General features: G+C 40.5%; 1 protein-coding gene across 1 annotated transcript in view; it reads right to left on the bottom strand.

Annotated features, from left to right (window-relative positions):
* The window catches only part of LOC311080522 (nuclear GTPase SLIP-GC-like), a 35622-nt gene extending 17032 nt beyond the window's left edge, over positions 1–18590 (bottom strand). The window contains exons 1-4 of the mRNA XM_084110511.1: positions 18525–18590; positions 18218–18308; positions 15108–15140; positions 14944–15009 (exon numbers count right to left, since the gene is read on the bottom strand). Coding sequence (XP_083966637.1) covers positions 14944–15009; positions 15108–15120 — 79 coding nt within the window. The 5' untranslated portion in view covers positions 15121–15140; positions 18218–18308; positions 18525–18590. The remainder of the gene's footprint in view (positions 1–14943; positions 15010–15107; positions 15141–18217; positions 18309–18524) is intronic.
* Positions 18591–19097: the final 507 nt, after the last annotated feature.

The following is a 19097-nucleotide window of genomic DNA, read 5'->3' as shown; positions in this document are numbered from 1 at the left end:
CCACGGCAAGGGTGCTCCAGATGGAGTTGGAGGCCTCCTCAAAAGGACTGCTGACCGACTTGTCAGCCATGGGAAAGACATCCCAAATGCTGAGCTCTTCTTCAATGCACTGGTGGATGCACAGACCTCAGTAAAACTGTTCTACATAAATGAGGATAATGTAGATGAAGCCACAAAGAATATGCCACATAGTCTCCCGGTGGTACCATCAACCATGCGCATTCACCAAGTGGTAACAGTTACCCCAAGAAAAATCAGTTACAGAGATGTGAGCTGCCTTTGCTCAACGAGACAGACCCTGGAGTGTCAATGTGATGACACCAAAACGTTTACCTTTGAGGTTCAGGCAACAGCACCCACACAGAATAACAGTGAAGACCTGCCTGAAATTTCTTGGCAAAACTCAGGCATCATTGGCAAGTGGTGTTCTCTCAAATATGATAATGATATTTATCCTGGCATTATTCAAGAGGTGACTGAAACGCATGTCGAAGTCAAATGTATGCACCGGATTGGAGTCAACCGCTTTTTCTGGCCAACACGGGATGATGTCCTATGGTATTTGCATGCTGACGTCATCAGGATGATTCCTCCTCCAACTTTTGTGACCTCACGTCGAGATCATGTGGAGATCGACAGAAACATATGGTCCAAGATCTCAGAAATGTGAACTGTCGAAAATCAAAAGAAACTCGAAGATGAAAGTAGGATGTAGGAAAGTAGGATGAGTTGGAAAGGACTGTTTTGTAAATGAGACTAATGTAGTATTAATAGCATTTTTTAAAGTTTTTGTTTGTTTTCTCCATTGTTTCAAGAGAGTTAATTAATTACTTGTTGCTGACACTTGTCAAAATAAAAAGGTTTTATTTTAAAGAAAGGTTTCTCTTTTTCTCCTAATGCATCCTGTCAACCGTGTTACTACTGTCAACTGTGTTACTTTATCTGTCAATTGTGTTACGTGTGTTTTTTGTGTCATAAATCTTTAATTGTAGTCTAAAATTTTATAAAAATGATAAAAAGGACATCTCTAGAGTGAACAGTATTACATACAGACGTTGAATAACTCTAAATTCAGTGTAATGGAGAATTATATTGTAAAAATATCCATCCTTGATGACAGTATACCAAAGAATATCCGTTATTCAGTTTAAAATTCATATTTTTTAAATCAGTTAGACATACAACCTCAAAACCCCTGGTGAATAGACTCAAGAACTTTCAAACAAATGTTTTATCATATGTGTAGTACTTCATTTATGTCTTCTATGACACCACTTTTGTCTGTAACACAGTTGACAAAACAATGAATCGAATATTTATTTTCATTTAAATATTTAAAAAGTAATTTGAGCTTAAGCTTGGCAACTAATGAATTTAGAACAATATGGGGGTATATTATGGAAACAACTAGATTATTTTGCAGAAAAGCACACTGATTTCTTCACTTTTTTGTTGATCTGAAATGTACCCCTAAATATAGAATGACCCATAGGCTACTTAATATCTCTCTTTCCGTTAGAGACATTTGAATGTGAGATTCTGGAAATGAGATCTAAATTTTGCGGACTACTCTGTGTAGCTGGCCCGCCATCTACTGGCTAAAAAAAATATTGGCCCGCAGCCAAAGTTATTTGCCGACCCCTGCTCTACTGGGTGGCTGCCCTGCACGCACAATAAACAAACTACTGCAAAACGCAACAGCTAGAGTTCTTACTAGAACCAGAAAGTATGACCATATTAGCCCGGTTCTGTCAACACTATATTGGCTCCCTATTATACATCATATACTTTTTTAAATCTTGCTGATTACTTGCAAAGCACTAAATGGTATAGCTCCCCAGTACTTGAGTGAGCTCTTAACGCATTATAATCCTTCACGTCTATTGCAATCTCTAAACTATGGCCAGCTGATAATACCTAGAATATCAAAATCGACTGCATGTGGTAGATCCTTTTCCTATTTAGCATTTAAACTTTGGAATAGTCTTCCTTGGGTTTTTCGAGAAGTAGACACACTGTCAGTTTAAATCTAGACTAAAATCACATCTCTTTAATCGAGCATACACATAGAACATTATACATTTCTATTATTCAAATCATTTAAAGGATTTTTCCGCTGCATAAACTAGGTCAGCCGGAACCGGGAACAACTTCCCATAACACCCAATGTACACCGATCAGGCATAACATTATGACCACCATCCTAATATTGTGTTGGTCCCCCTTTTTCTGCAAAAACAGCCCTGACCCATCGAGGCATGGACTCCACTAGACCCCTGAAGGTGTGCTGTGGTATCTGGCACCAAGATATTAGCAGCAGATCCTTTACGTCCTGTAAGTTGCGAGGTGGGGCCTCTATGGATTGGACTTCTTTGTTCAGCACATCCCACAGATGCTCGATTAGATTGAGATCTGGGGAATTTGGAGACCAAGTCAACACCTCAAACTCGTTGTTGTGCTTCTCAAACCATTCCAGAACCATTTTTACTTTGTGTCAGGGCACATTATCCTACTGGAAGAGGCCACAGCCTCCAGGGAATTCTGTTTCCATGAAAGGGTGTAGATGGTCTGCATTAGTGCTTAGGTAGGTGGTAACTTCCACATGGATGGCAGGACCCAAGGTCTCCCAGCAGAATAGCATCACACTGCCTCCGCCGGCTTGCCTTCTTCCCATAGTGCATCCTGGTGCCATGTGTTCCCAGGTAAGCGACGCACCAGCCATCCACGTGATGTAAAAGAAAACGTGATTCATCGGACCAGGTCACCTTCTTACATTGCTCTGTGATCCAGTTCTAATGCTCACATGCCCACTTTTGGCGCTTTCAGCGGTGGACAGGGGTCAGCATGGGCACCCTGACTGGTCTGCGGCTATGCAGCCCCATACGCAACAAACTGCTATGCACTGTGCATTCTGACACCTTTCTATCAGAGCCAGCATCCTTGGACCAGTTTTGATAGATACTGACCACTGCAGACTGGGAAAACCCCACAAAAGCTGCAGTTTTGGAGATGCTCAGACCCAGTCGTCTAGCCATCAAAATTTGGCCCTTCTCAAACTTGCTCAAATCTTTACACTTGCCCATTTTTCCTGCTTCTAACACATCAATTTTAAAGACAAAATGTTCACTTGCTGCCTAATACATCCCACCTACTAACAGGTCCCGTGATGAAGAGATAATCAGTGTTATTCACTTAACCTGTCAGTGGTCAATGTTATGCCTGATCGGTGTACTCGTTACATCATAAGAAGAATCCGGGCCGGATCCAGATCAGATGAAGGGCCTGTGCCTAGACAAGACCACAAAGCATCCCTGAAGTGTCAGCAGAGATTGTGTCAACTAGACTCTCCCCTGTAAAGGCATCATCGACACGACAGCCATCGGCACTGATCCTCAAAAAAATCCGTCTTCATACTGGCGAGACCTCACTCATATGACGAAAAGGCGTCATGCCTCAGACTAAAAGGCTTCAGAGTCATTGGACAAAAAGGCATCGCGCCTCGGATTGGTATTCATTTTATGTATTTATGTAATCCATTGGTAATGTTCTCTATGTAGACTAATTGTTATTCAAGCATTAAAAAAGGTAAAGAGAGAGGCCGAAGGTAAGCTGTACTTGAAATTTTATTCTTAGTTTTAATTATTTCTGCTGACCAGTGTAACATTTAAAGCAGTTTCCCCATTAACCTCTGTACACAAAGCAGCGCTGTGCTTATAACAACACTGTCTCGAAAGATTTCTTTCACTTCATGATAGTTTGCCAACATACAAGCTAGCTAGTTGCAATGTGTTATTTAGCTAACTTTTTAAACATGCAAATAAAACTAGCGAATAATACAAATTTACAAAATAGTCTCAATGCGATGTGTTTTATACATCTTAACCAGTAAGAAAACCATGTGCATGTGACGTCACTCTGAGGCAGGGCAATTCGAAACTTCATTGCTTCCTTCTGAGTCCGTTTCGTCTGAAGTTGTTTTTCCTGAGGCCCGAAACCGTTCAGTCTGAGGCGCGATGCAGTTTTATCCAGTGACTGAAGCCGTTTCGTCATATGAGTGAGGTTTGAGGATGTCCTAAAATGTACACCGTACAGCGGGTCATCATTAACTGCTGTGAAGCAGGGGAGTCTCAAGAGAAGCCATGTTACTCCGGTATATTTTTCTGCTTATATGAAGAAATCGGGTAGGTTTAGCAGTATAGCATGTGGATTATGTATGTATATTACGATGTTATGATGAACTATATGCCTTTCTCCAATGACGTTCTGAGTTGTTCAAAGCGTTTCTAAGGATACTGATTTTTAGAAGACAGACAAAGATGGCGAACTGGAACATGGTTTGTGTAACATTAGCAACACATTATTAGCTTTTTGGTAACTTAGTCAAGCTGAAGGCTTATCATAATAATTACTATTATTTGTCTGACGTTGTAGAGAGCGATACACTCTTCCCCTTCTTCTTCTTCTGAATCAGTTTCTGGTTCAAAAATATATGGCTGAATTAAATTAGTATTTCCATTTGCCATTGTGCAACATTTACTATAATAAAGTTGAGCGAGTGGGGCCTGTACCATGAAGGTAGCTGAACAAACTCGGGGTTACAGGATTAGTTTTGAGTTGACAAAACCAAACCGATGCAATCAGGCTTTATTGGTACCATGATGCAGCTCATCAACTTTCTGTCAACTCAGGCTTTGATCCTTAAAGGAGCATTTCACCCATGGGAACATTGATCTTTATTGAAAGTGGGTCATATATGTAGTCGAAATGTAAAATAAATTTTGAATTTGGTGCCTTCTTGACCGAGGAAAGAAAGAAAGTAACTTCAGGACGCATTTGTATGAAAGACAACAACTCCCACAATGCACCACATTGCACAGCTGCGCAAGCCACTCCCACTAATCCAGAACAGCATATGAATCACTCATCCGTCTATAAGGCTAGCTACCACCGGAGCTTGAAATTCATTTCACACAAAATGTCTAACGTTAGTTAGTTGGCGAACTCATTAGTGAATTACTCCTCATTTGTATTTCTTTCGAAGCGGTGAATTATTGCATGGTAACGTTACCGGGATGTTCAGTCAGATGCGGTGCGAAACTAGGATGGTTCACAACACAAACGTCCGTGTCCTCGTCTGATTCAGAGATTTCGTCCAGGAGAAATTGGCATCGTTTAAATTCTTTGCAGCAGACGGACTCTATCTCTGTGTTCGTAGTTGCATAGTGAGATCACCGGCGCCACCAGTCCGCCCCCAGCTCGAGCCAGTCTGGGCTTCTCGTCCGCGACAGGCAGGTCTTCTGCCTCGGCTGCTCTTCGCTATAATGCGGCTTGTAAAGGTAGCCACAAACACCTGATTCGAGCATCAGACTTCCGAAATCCTCTTCTTCTACATCATATTGAGTAACGTTACCCTCCGCTATTGTCATATCTTCACAGCTGGCTCCACAGTGCCTGTTAGCTTAGCTTCCAAACAAGATGGAGGATATTGCTTTTAGTTTCAGAAAGTGAAGTCCCACCCACTGATCTGTAATAGGCCTGTAGCGTGAGCGGGTCCCGCCCCCTGGAATAATGAGGAGCTAGTGTTTGTAGTCTCTACACTTTTCAATGAAATGTGACTTCCTGCTTATTATGACGCAAAATGATGATTTTTACGTCATAATAAGCAGGAAGTAAAACACTTAAATCCTTATTTCTCCCATCTCAGGGAAAAATTAATGAAAAATCCACGTTTATTATAATATATGACTGGGTTTCTAACAATACAAAGCTTAATGCAAATGGGTGAAGTGTCCCTTTAAGCTATGATTACTCCACGAGCGTGTGCACATACCAAAGTGACGTTGGCACCGAACAACCAATCGCATTCAATATGGATAGAGCGAGAGCAATATATTTTTCCGTGGAGCAAGGGATAATCATTCAGAATTACGATGAATTTAAACATGTATTTCAAGCTCAAAGCAATACGGTCTGCTGCCAAAGAGAAGAGAAGAGAAGACTGTTGGAGAAAGATTGCTGATTGCGTTATTCAGGGTTCCCGCAGGGTCTTAAAAAGTCTAAAATTCTGAACTTTAAATTTAAGGCCTTAAAACGTCTTAAAAACGGCCAGATTTTCATCCGCGGTCTTAAATTTCATTTAGTCAGGCCTTAAAAAGGGTTTACCCTCGTTTATTTCCAGAAACGCTGGCCGCATAAAGTTACTACAAAGTAGCAAAAAAGTATCGAGTCGTAGCCTACCACCCTCTAGTGCAGGGGTCTCCAACACGTCACTCGCGGCCTGATTGGAGGTCGCTCGCCAAGAGGCCGTTCACATATCGCGTCTTTTGCGCGCTCAAGTTCGTTCAAATGTAGGCGCGCGGTAAGCGTGCTCATAATTGAAGCGACACGCTCATTTTTTTCCAGGCGCTGTCTGAAAGGTCAGTCAACAGGAAGGATGGGGGTGCACCCAAACACTACGGGTGTTTTTCTCTTCTCCGTAAATAAATCTTGTAGCAAAGCTACAGCAAGCGTTTTTCTGTGGTGGAAATCCATTAGCTACTAAAACTTCTTTTTCGTTGTGTGGATGGTTTCAGTGCATGGTTGCATAGCAACGACAGACGCCACGGGAAAATCGGACCGAATTTTACTATTAATAATAAAAGATAAGCTAAAGTGCATTGTAAATGTCAGTAATTTGTCTTTTTTGACTCATTCTTTTTATAAAAAAAATATTTAAAGTCTGAAAAATGTGAGGTTTATCTTTTTATAAAACCTTTTTTGTCAAACCTTTATTTTAACTTGTACATGTTAGTATATAACATGCAAGACACTTTAAAAATGTTCATTTTTAATGGTATTATTTTAATGTTTATGTAAACAAAAAAGTGCATATTGATGCTAAATTTATTTGTTATTTGCTGGTTTTCGACATAAAACTTGGTGAATTGATTTCATTGTGTAGTATTAGTACTTTTTGAACAGGATTCTGTGATAACCATGATAATTTTTGTCGCTATAATCATGAAATTAAATGTTCATGCCATTTGATCTCTAATTATGACCGCCGCTAGCATAGCTAGCGAAAGCGGTCATATAGGGATTGTCAAAGGTTTTTTTTTTTTTTTTTTTTGTCATCTACTGAATTTTTCGTCAACGATACCAGGGACACCGAAACACCAGGGAACATGAAATTTGGTGGGCATGTAGCCCCACTAGACTTTTACGGAAAAAATTCGTTTGGTCCCCGGGGGCCACTCCCCCCCCACGCTGGGCCCCCCCAAACCCAAAAAATGCAGTTTTTCCTAAATAACTACCTGAACCGTGGCACCGAGGATGAAGAAATTTTTATGGTATGTTGGTCTTAAGGGCCCACATCAACCTAGCCCATAATCACTCATTTGTGATTTGCGCCCCTTCCCATAAAAAATGAAAATGCAGTATTATTCTGCTTTAATCGCCCCTATCTTCAGTTGAGATGTTCAGAACTGCACCATATTTCATGTGTATGATTAACTTGACATCCTCTGGGGGTATGCTAAGTTTCGTAGAATTTCATCCATGGGGGGGTATAAAATAAATTCTTTTATGTGCACATTTAGTGACTGTACACTCATCGGCCTGTAGATGGTGCTGTTGAGCGAAGGGTTGCTGGTTTAGGATGATACTGTCACACACACACATGCAGGAATACAAACAAACGCAAGCATGCACACACACTGACATCCACACGCACAGACACACACCCATACAAATCCACATGCACAGACACACACACACGCGCACACACATGTACGCACGCATACATACACGCACAGACACACACACACACACACAGACACGCACATACTACTACTTTTTTTAGGTATATACATAAACACGCAATACAGCCAAATTGCTCCACGTCATTTATTTTTGTGGAAAGCCAGTGCAGGCCTGAGCGGCGGTCATATTTTGTACCGCCATGCGGTACATCTAGTTATGATCAACTAAAAGCAACTAATTATGTGTTTTTTACAGTATAATATGCAAAGTACAATTTTCTATAAAAAAAATTATATCTGATTCTGTTCTTTGACATGTGTTGTTGGGTGTGGAAGGTTACTAATGTGATTTATCTGTAAATTAAATTAATGCTTTTTAATTACTGAATTCATTGAAATAAAATGAATTCTTTGATTTGAATATTTATTTGGTAATAATGCGTTGTGTAGGTCTTAAATTTCAATCTTTATGGTCTTAAAATGTCTTAAAAAGGTCTTAAATTTGACGTGCTGAAACCTGCAAGAACCCTGGTTATTGCGCAAGTTAAACAAATACATTCTATATTCATGTCAAAATATGTATATACGTATGTGTATATGTGTGTGTGTGTGTGTGTGTGTGTAGGCTAATATAGGCTATATTTTTGTAATATATAAAAAATGTGCATGTATGTACTAAGAAAGATTAATATTCATTGATTTTTAGATGCAACCCCAACTCCAAACGTTCTTGGCAGCAGATAAAGACAAAATATAAAAATATAATATAAAGTGGTGAGTATTTACCACAACCTTTTATTATTTTTGTGAACATTTTATCACAAACGTTTGTGTCACCGGTGCAGGCCGGGGCGGACTCGGATGACCAGCCGCCCCTGACTCCAGACACCACCGTGAGGAGCCGACACCACAGGCACGCAACAGATGGACAAAGGAGGAGGCAAGTAATTGAGTTCAAAAGTAACAATCTTTATTGAATAACAATCAACTTGAGAAAAGAATAAGCAACTCTTTTCTTCTAGGGCTATTTGACCGGAGTAGCCGCTGGATCGATTCTTCACTGTCTTCGGGACACAATAGTGCGATAGTGACTCTAAAAGCTTACTTCACAGCGTTGCTGCACATCTGCAGGACTCAGACGGTAAGTAACAGGTAATGTATTCTTCTCAGTATCAGATACGTCGTCGGGCACAATGGTGGGACGGTGACTCTAAAAGCTTATTTCACAGCGTTGCTGCACATCTGCAGGACTCAGACGGTAAGGAACAGGTAATGTTTCCTCTCTCAACAGCAGATTCTTTTATCAGGACATGAAAGGGGAATTGTGACTTTAAAACTCACTTCACAGCGTTGCTGCACATCTGCAGGACTCAGACGGTAAGTAACAGGCAATGTTTCTTCTCTCAACAGCAGATTCTCTTATCATGACATGAAGGGGGAAATTGTGACTTTAAAACTCACTTCGCAGCGTTGCTGCAGTCTTCAGGATTCTCCTCCCAGCATCAAACACTTTCATCAGACATTCGCGAGAGACTCAATAGGCAGCTTTACCAGCGAGGTTGTACCTCTTCAGAGCTCAGTCAGTAAGTATAATGGTTCGGACTTTTCCACAGCCATACGGTTTTTCCCGAGACTTGTAATTTCAGAGAAAAAGAGAGGATTAACAAGAGCCTTCAATGAGGGATTACTCCACGACAATACTCAGTGGAAGAGAAGATAATACAAAGAATTACTTCACCAGTTCAGTTGTATCGTTCTGGAATTTGGATGGGGACAAGTAGATCATTTCACAAGAATGAAAGCAGGCGTTGGGAGACTTTTCTCAGCATAGCACACAGCACTCGTGTTCACTACAAATCCACAGCATTAATTCGGCGTGCATCAGGTAAGGCAAACAACTGCAAATCACTCACACAGTAGGGCTGATCAGAAGTCTCGCTTCATCCATGCATTTCAATGGGAATATTCAACTCTCAGTTCTTCTCCAATGTATCTGAAACAGATGTCCTCCTCAATAGTAAATTTCACATTCACAGTCTTTTCTTCAAGCTTTACATTTGATTCAATGATGTAATTAATAGGGATGTCCCGATCCGATCACGTGATCGGAAATCGGGCCCGATCGCGTGTTTTCAGACTCGATCGGAATCGGACGTTACCTCCCGATCAGGACTCGGATATATATGTATTTATATTCTCATGATTTTTTAACACCTCTATTATGCGGTGACACAGAGTTACGGCGGTTTCACACTGCACGCGTTATTAGAGTGTAAGCAGCGCAGGAGCAGGGCGTATGGTGAGCAGGAGCAGGACACGCGCGTTTTGCTTTCATACTGGCAGCGTTTGTCACGCGCGGCTGAACCGCGGGTTGTGTACAGACAGAGTCTATAATGGATAAGTTGGCATTGCTTTTTTTCGTTTTCAAATACATTTAAGAGAAAAGACTTGTCAAGAAGCTAATTTTATTAATAATTTCATTTATATAACTTTTGGTTCATCTTTGTTTTTATTGTTATGGCAACAAGTTTGTTTTTGGACATTTGTTTTCCTTTTCAAATTGCTGTTGGTCATTTGATTGACTGTTTAAAACACAATAGATATCATCAATGCACTTTTTGGATAAAACTGCGGTGTATTTTGGCCATGATGTATTTTGGCAAAAATAGACTCGGCGCCGAAACGATCGTGGCACTCCTGCTCTGCTACGCACTGCCGCGCCACCTCTGCGTGCGGTGTGAATGCTCTAAAGCCTGGTTTAATCTGTTAACATGGGCGGCGAAAAAAATACGCGCTGCACGCTCTGTTTTAACAGTGCAGTGTGAAAACGGCGTAAGAGTTAGGAGTGCAGTTCCTAAAAGCACATTACTGGCTTTGCAAACACTGTAGCACTTTTATTTTTTATTTGTTTACATGCCTGCCGGATATTTTAAGTTGAGGTGCTATTTGTTTATATATTAGACTTTTTTTTAATATTTACTGTTGCACTAAAGTCCAAAAGTGAAGAATTTATTTATTACTTGATTGTTCAAGCTACCTCACAGAAGTGCTCTGTTTGTTAACAGAGTTGTTGAATGTTAAAATAAGGTGAATTAAATAAAAAATAAGGATTTTTTTGCATTATAGAAGTATCGGATCGGGACTCGGTATCGGCAGATACTTAAAATCAAATGACTCGGACTCAGACTCGAGGGCAAAAAAACCTGATCGGGACATCCCTAGTAATTAATTCACTTATCTTTCTCTCTTCCTCTTCCAGCACAGATCCAAGCAGCAGTTCAATCCAGTAGTATTCCACCAGCAGCTCTAAACGACAGACTCCAATGGCAGTTCTTCACTTACACGAATTTCCAGGATTACAGCGTCCAATGTAAGCGCCCAAACAGGAGATCTTCTACCCCCAGACGTGACGACAAAGACCCAGCCGAACAACTAATCAACTGAACACCGACCAGCAACTGCACCACAAGCAACCGTCTTGACCAACTAAATCCAACGCCCTTCTTCTCTCCTGAACGGCTCCTTTATCCTCCTCTTGTGAAGCGAAAAGCCTGTGCAAACGCTGCTCCTCTCTCTCTCACACCTGCCGTGCATCAGCGGTAATTAGGTCGGGCAATGCCTCGGCTACACCCGGAACCGGAGTAAGGCGTTACACCAAAATAATCCCCTCGGGGAACATGGAAAAAGGGTTCCGCTTTTCCAAGCATTCTGTCACCCGTGACATTTGTTTGCAGCAAACAGAAAAAAAAAGAGTGAAATTCAGAAAACCGGTGGAGGGCCACTCCTCCAGAATACACTGGCGGAGGAGTTGGCTCTGAGTAGCCAACGAATTAGATTAGACGAAAGGAGTATAGACGATATATAGATAAATAGATGTATAGATAAATAGATATAGACGATATATAGATAAATAGGTCAGTATTAGACGAAAAGAGTATAATTTTCTATATGCTTTTTTACATTTTCAACATTTTTTAGTGTGTAATGTTGCTGTTTGAGCATGAAAATGAAAAGTGATGGCCGATTATGGATGGGATTACAGGTGCTGTACAATCTGACCCTGGTGATGGCTCCTAGCCTGGGAAAACCCAGACGAACTTCTGGCAAATTTAGATTTGCTCTGCAAGTCAGTCTGGCCAAGAGCCCATTCAAGCCCATTTCCAATCTTTCTAAATCTTGGCACCAATCACAAACGTTGAGGCAGGATTTACACGATGGTCTATCCAATTGCGCCCAGAGGCATTTGAGCGACGTCCGTTGGTGACGCCCCTTTGGAAATGGGATGTGAACGAAATTTCCCCAGACCCTCTCTCAATTGTAATTCTGATTACAATTTTGATTTACTTTAATAAACTGCATCATGTCTCGGAGCAGTTCATAACAATATCTTACCGGCAATTTTATAAAAGCCCTCTTTTATGGACATGGTCGATAAGTGTCCGGGGAACACAATTAATGAAACTATTCATGTACTCCTGCAGAGCGAGGACCACCTTGCGAATGGTTCGACAAACCGTGTTTTCCCCTAGGTTCTGTGCATCACCGACCGTGCAAGTATGTAGCCTACCACTTGCAAAAAAACGGTACAGTAAGTGCATGAATTTGACGTGTTAAATTCTTTATGTGCGGCTCAAGAAGTTCGCAAAGATGAGATATTCCTTCCGTGAAAAATCTGTATCTTTCATACAAGTAACTATCAGGAAAGGCAAGGGGATTTTGTCTGGCTAAAAACTCTCTCTACGAAGTGCTCGTCTAACAATTTGCACTGAGATGTCCACAGGATTTGGAAGAAAAAGTGAAGCTATTGCAACAGACACTGGGAATTAGTTAAGTCACCTATATGTTTCTTTGCTCACAGCTGATTGGTCAAACTTCAGTCTGAGATCTCGAATCCAGAACATAACCTGCCCTGGAGCAGGTTAGCCGTGCAGCGTTAAGATACCATGGCGACGAACACCGATTAAAGCCAAGCTACTTTCATAGTACCTAAAACCCAGAGTTGGCGGAAACTAAACTGAAACATACAGTGAGGAAAATAAGTATTTGAACACCCTGCTATTTTGCAAGTTCTCCCACTTGGAAATCATGGAGGGGTCTGAAATTGTCATCGTAGATGCATGTCCACTGTGAGAGACATAATCTAAAAAAAAAAATCCAGAAATCACAATATATGATTTTTTAACTATTTATTTGTATGATACAGCTGCAAATAAGTATTTGAACACCTGTCTATCAGCTAGAATTCTGACCCTCAAAGAACTGTTAGTCTGCCTTTAAAATGTCCACCTCCACTCCATTTATTATCCTAAATTAGATGCACCTGTTTGAGGTCGTTAGCTGAATAAAGACACATGTCCACCCCATACAATCAGTAAGAATCCAACTACTAACATGGCCAAGACCAAAGAGCTGTCCAAAGACACTAGAGACAAAATTGTACACCTCCACAAGGCTGGAAAGGGCTATGGGGAAATTGCCAAGCAGCTTGGTGAAAAAAGGTCCACTGTTGGAGCAATCATTAGAAAATGGAAGAAGCTAAACATGACTGTCAATCTCCCTCGGACTGGGGCTCCATGCAAGATCTCACCTCGTGGGGTCTCAATGATCCTAAGAAAGGTGAGAAATCAGCCCAGAACTACACGGGAGGAGCTGGTCAATGACCTGAAAAGAGCTGGGACCACCGTTTCCAAGGTTACTGTTGGTAATACACTAAGACGTCATGGTTTGAAATCATGCATGGCACGGAAGGTTCCCCTGCTTAAACCAGCACGTCAAGGCCCGTCTTAAGTTTGTCAATGACCATTTGGATGATCCAGAGGAGTCATGGGAGAAAGTCATGCGGTCAGATGAGACCAAAATAGAACTTTTTGGTCATAATTCCACTAAACGTGTTTGGAGGAAGAAGAATGATGAGTACCATCCCAAGAACACCATCCCTACTGTGAAGCATGGGGGTGGTAGCATCATGCTTTGGGGGTGTTTTTCTGCACATGGGACAGGGCGACTGCACTGTATTAAGGAGAGGATGACCGGGGCCATGTATTGTGAGATTTTGGGGAACAACCTCCTTCCCTCAGTTAGAGCATTGAAGATGGGTCGAGGCTGGGTCTTCCAACATGACAATGACCCGAAGCACACAGCCAGGATAACCAAGGAGTGGCTCTGTAAGAAGCATATCAAGGTTCTGGCATGGCCTAGCCAGTCTCCAGACCTAAACTCAATAGAGAATCTTTGGAGGGAGCTCAAACTCCGTGTTTCTCAGCGACAGCCCAGAAACCTGACTGATCTAGAGAAGATCTGTGTGGAGGAGTGGGCCAAAATCCCTCCTGCAGTGTGTGCAAACCTGGTGAAAAACTACAGGAAACGTTTGACCTCTGTAATTGCAAACAAAGGCTACTGTACCAAATATTAACATTGATTTTCTCAGGTGTTCAAATACTTATTTGCAGCTGCATCATACAAATAAATAGTTAAAAAATCATACATTGTGATTTCTGGATTTTTTTTTTAGATTATGTCTCTCACAGTGGACATGCACCTACGATGACAATTTCAGACCCCTCCATGATTTCTAAGTGGGAGAACTTGCAAAATAGCAGGGTGTTCAAATACTTATTTTCCTCACTGTAGCTGGCTAGCCACCTAAACCGGCTTCATGGTATAGGCCCCAGGTATTGTGAGCTGGTGTGAGTGAGTGGAGGTGGGGATAATTAGCATATTCATGGGTCCAGGTATACTAAATGAAGCAAGGGTGTAGAGTTACATTTAAGCTATATTAAGACATGAATTAAAAATAAAATAAAAATCACAGGAAAAAACACATTTGATTATGTCACTTTGGTGATCAAAAGATGTGTTTTAAGGGATACAATTATTGACTACAGGGGGACCTTAAAAACACTGTGCAAACAAGGTGATTTGTGGCATCACAGCTGAATGAAATGACAAATTAAATCTGTAACCATGATGACAAACACAGGCAGCAAAATGGTGAAAAGTCCAAACTGAATGACACTGAGACAAAGTCTACTGCAAGAAATTAGAATATAAATATTGTTCAGTCACATGGCAGATGTCTTCTTCAAAGAAAGAAGATCGCATCCAGTTAAATAATAAAAAGTCTGATATAACCCCTTTAAATTTGCTCTGTAGCTACTTTATCTCTAAATTAAATTATGGGTGGACAGATTCAGATTTAACTTGCCTATGTTCACTGGTGAATCCATGCTCGAGTCAGATGATTCACTATCACGCTTTCTTTTTTTAGTACCTATGAGAGAATTGATTCCAACCATTATATTTCCTCAATCACTGGCTGTAAAGCAAATACACAATGATGTTTGTTTGTTTTTTAAGAAACATTCATACCTTGGCTAGCCATTGTGAGATTGATGGAAAGTCCTGAAGGGGAAAAGAAAATATTTGGGTTATTTTTGTGCAATTTTGTTTATTTTTTTACATTTTTGTGCAATTTTGTTTATTTTAGTGCAATAAACAAAAAAATTCTCAAAGGCAATTTTTGAAGGGGACACAAATAACGCAGCCAAAATTGTACTTAAGTAAGAGAATTGAGAAAGGTTTACCAGACTTTTAACAGAAATGGCAATATATGCAATATATGACTACGCCACCCCAGAAAACCAGGGAAATAGCCCTAAGGGCACACAGGTTCGTTTGGAGTGAGTGGGTGAAAAGACATGAGTCATGTAAATAGAAAAGTTTTATTTTCTTCATCAATGTTGAATAAATAGTTGGAAATTAAAACTCTTACATTGGCATTATAATATTATGACCACCATCAATCAGAATCTACTCAAATACACACACACACACACACACACACACACACACACACACACACACACACACACACACACACACAACCAATAACACTCAATTTAAAGAAACTCATCAACCAAGAGCAGAGGTATCTGGAGGTAAGGGCCAGCTGCCAAATTGAAAACAACAATACCACATGAAAACAAGTTCACTCAGTTTTAGTGATCAAAAATACGACACAAAATAAATAAAAGAAAGAACAAAAACAAATAATCATATGTTTATGAATCAACGGAGTTCAATAGGCGGCGGCCAAAAGAGACAGCCAGCCAGCTTACACAAAGCTAAACAAGATGCTTACAAACACGAGAATTCAATAGGCGGCAGCCAGAAGAGAGCCCGCCCGCACAGTCAGACGAATTGCACAATCTTCACAAGCTGCCGAGCAGAAAAATAATGTTAAAACCAGAAGCAAATTATCAATACACAAAACTATAATCTTACATACCGCGGGATGATCACTGCACACAAACTGCTTCGTAGTCGCTCACCATAATGTAATACAGCCGCTCAGTCAGGAACATATAGGTGACATGCTATCAATGCCACTGAAGACAAAACAGATCATAAATTGCCAACCGCGGCCAATTTCTTCTCATTAACAAAAAGGCTACACATACCTGAGGAGTGGGCCTCAAACACACAGCAGGCGGGGAAAACAGCTTCCCGTCTAAGCCTGACAGCGAGAGAAATTCATATAAACCGCCTGCACAGAACGAGAAGCACGAGCTCACCCCAGACAATCACATACCTGCGGCAACCACGGATGACATCACAAGGGCGATACCAAGACGCATGCCAAGTGGCCACCACACATCCCTTATATATCAAACAAGAAAGGGGCAGGGGCTTAATAAACTAAGCACAGGTGAATGATATCCTCATAAGTGGATTCAGTCACCCTGCTACACTTACACAAAGGGATAGTTGTTTAAATGAGTTAGGTTCATATGTTCACCATGCAGTCATATTATAATTATTAAATGATCTTGGCTGCGTTTCCCGATTACGTTGTCTCTTAGCGCGCTACGAAGACTCTTAAGGTATAACTTAACTAAAGGTATACCATTTCTAGGCGTGTTCCCCGAATCATACCTTAGGAAGTTGCTTAAGATATGCGACGTTACCAGGTGCTGTCCGTGGCGATGGTGCTGAATTGGTTGATATCGATGGCTCGAGAATCAATTATTCTCTCGTGCAGGGGCTGCTTCACTGCATTATGTGAGAAAGCGGTGTTCTTTATAAAAGAAGCACTTCAGAAATAGTTGAAATTGCATTTATTAGGACTAGGCATTTATGGGATATTATAAAAAATAATCTAAACTATAATAGCCTAGCCTACATATTTAAAAATTGTATCATATTGCTGCCACAATAACCATTTCAATTTTTTATGTGCTTTCTTCTCTTTCCCATTTTTGTTCGCTGAGGTGGAGCTGCGATGAAATATTGTTCTTGTACTTTCCAGCATTTCAGTAATAAAAGTGTACATCTTACATACGGTGCTCGGCAGTGATCAAAAAGGATTTAAACAGTGAATTTTGAATCTCTTCTTGTAAACTCAGAGATGTGGATTCAGACTGCAATTAAATTACCACACGACCTGTTTGTCAAAAAACTGTAGGAAATTTGGTCAAGGATATTTTTACGCGGGTTGGGTGAGAAAAAAAACACTGACATTATGGATTCGGACGGCAATAAAATCACTGACTTACCCCTGTAAATGTTTAAAATACCGTACGTGCCCATGAGAAACAATAAGCGTCCGAATAGGACTTAACTGACAGTATGCTTTCACTGGCCTTTGAAATCGTTCCACAGACGGCGCTGTTTTTTTAGAACAACTATTCGCTGTATCGCTGCCATAGTTTGAGCAAACTCCCCACCACAATCATTCCCTTTAAATAGACCATTAAGACTTTAATGGTTTGCCAGCTGATGTACCTTTGTATAATATAATTAAAAATCTAACAGCAATAAGTGTAATTACAATTTTATTCTTTGCATGAAAACACTTGAATTAGCCTAATTGAACACTGTCTGGGTGTATTAAAACTTCAGAATTATATTCGTATAGACCTGCAACAGTGATGAGGTAAAGCTAAGAGTGGTCCAGACCAACCTTCCGAATGTATGACTTACAGAAGGTATACTTAACTAAAAATGTTTCAGGAAACATGTATTAACGATAAGGTACAGCTTAAGGTGTAACTTAAGCACAACGTAGCATTAAGAATCTTTCTGGAAACCCAGCCCTTTTGTGTCCTCCACATAGTATTTTAGGTTTCATCTGGGACAGACAAGCCCACTGATCTTCCACTTAACATCATATTGAGCAAATCCCAACACAACGGTAGATCTACAATATTAGCCTAATATCAGTTCACACATAGGCTTATCACTGTGTAAATTGTAGTGGGTGACTTACTATCCAACAAGCTACTGTATTAAGCAAACTACCAAACAAGCTAGGTAACATTATAATCGCTGACATAGCGGACTTATGGAAAATTTTATCGGATATAATTTTTTTGGTCATGACTAATTTATTAATGACTGAGCATCATCTGTATTAAAGAGAAAAGAATCACATCATCCGATGATTAAAGTGAATAAGATAGCCTTGACAGCCGACTTACTGGAGTTCCACAACTACTGAAGACCTTCTCTCCCACCGGACTTGTGTGTGTAGTTGAGGTAAAGGCGGAAAGCAGGCAGTGGACCAAAGCACTGTGAAGCAAGAGAGGGGGGACTCAAAATGTTTCTGAACTTAAATCGTTTGTATTATTTTACTACGTATACAATTATTTTAAGTATATATCATTATATTATAATGATATATACTTTATAATATACCATTAAGGGTTAACAGTTATGTTTTCAAGAGCTAGAGTTTTCAAGAGTTTTAACAAAAGTTAAGGACCATAATAATTTGAGGGTAGTTACCTTGTATGTCTCAGGATAATGTCTGTGGAACAGGACACTGCTGTCGATTTAGCTAAAAACAAATGTGAAAGTACACAAAGTTCAAGAGATACGACACTGTGTTAACAAGGAAATACAAGAGTTTGCCTATTCTTTGCATCTCTCTTTTGCATTTGACCATTTATGCAAATCATGACAGAGTATGGACTTATGATCAGACCAGATAATCAGACCAAACAGAAAACATTTCATATGCATATATACCCAACCCAAGAAGCAAAACCAAAACATCACTTACAGTGAGTTGAAAGAACAATGATGTTCCTCAAAATAGGGAAAACACAATGGTTTAACAGAGATGAGCTATTAGCCCTGCAACAGCACATGGCTACAATCTTACTCACTCCTTTATAAAGGAGTAAGCTAGCAATGGTTACCTTCTTAACCTCCCCCTAGTGACAGGGAGAAAAACTACCAAAGGAACAGTTGTACCTAACTGTTGCACCGCTATGCCAGAGTCTCCAGCCGTCATGCCTATCACACCAGTCTCTCCAGTCGTCATGGACACTATGCCAGAGTCCCCAATCGTCATGC

The sequence above is a fragment of the Abramis brama genome (assembly GCF_963993115.1).
Source record: "Abramis brama genome assembly, chromosome: 4".
NCBI classification, from domain to species: domain Eukaryota; kingdom Metazoa; phylum Chordata; class Actinopteri; order Cypriniformes; family Leuciscidae; genus Abramis; species Abramis brama.
Note: the sequence above shows the minus strand (reverse complement) of the source record. Positions and strands in the feature narration are given on the sequence as shown.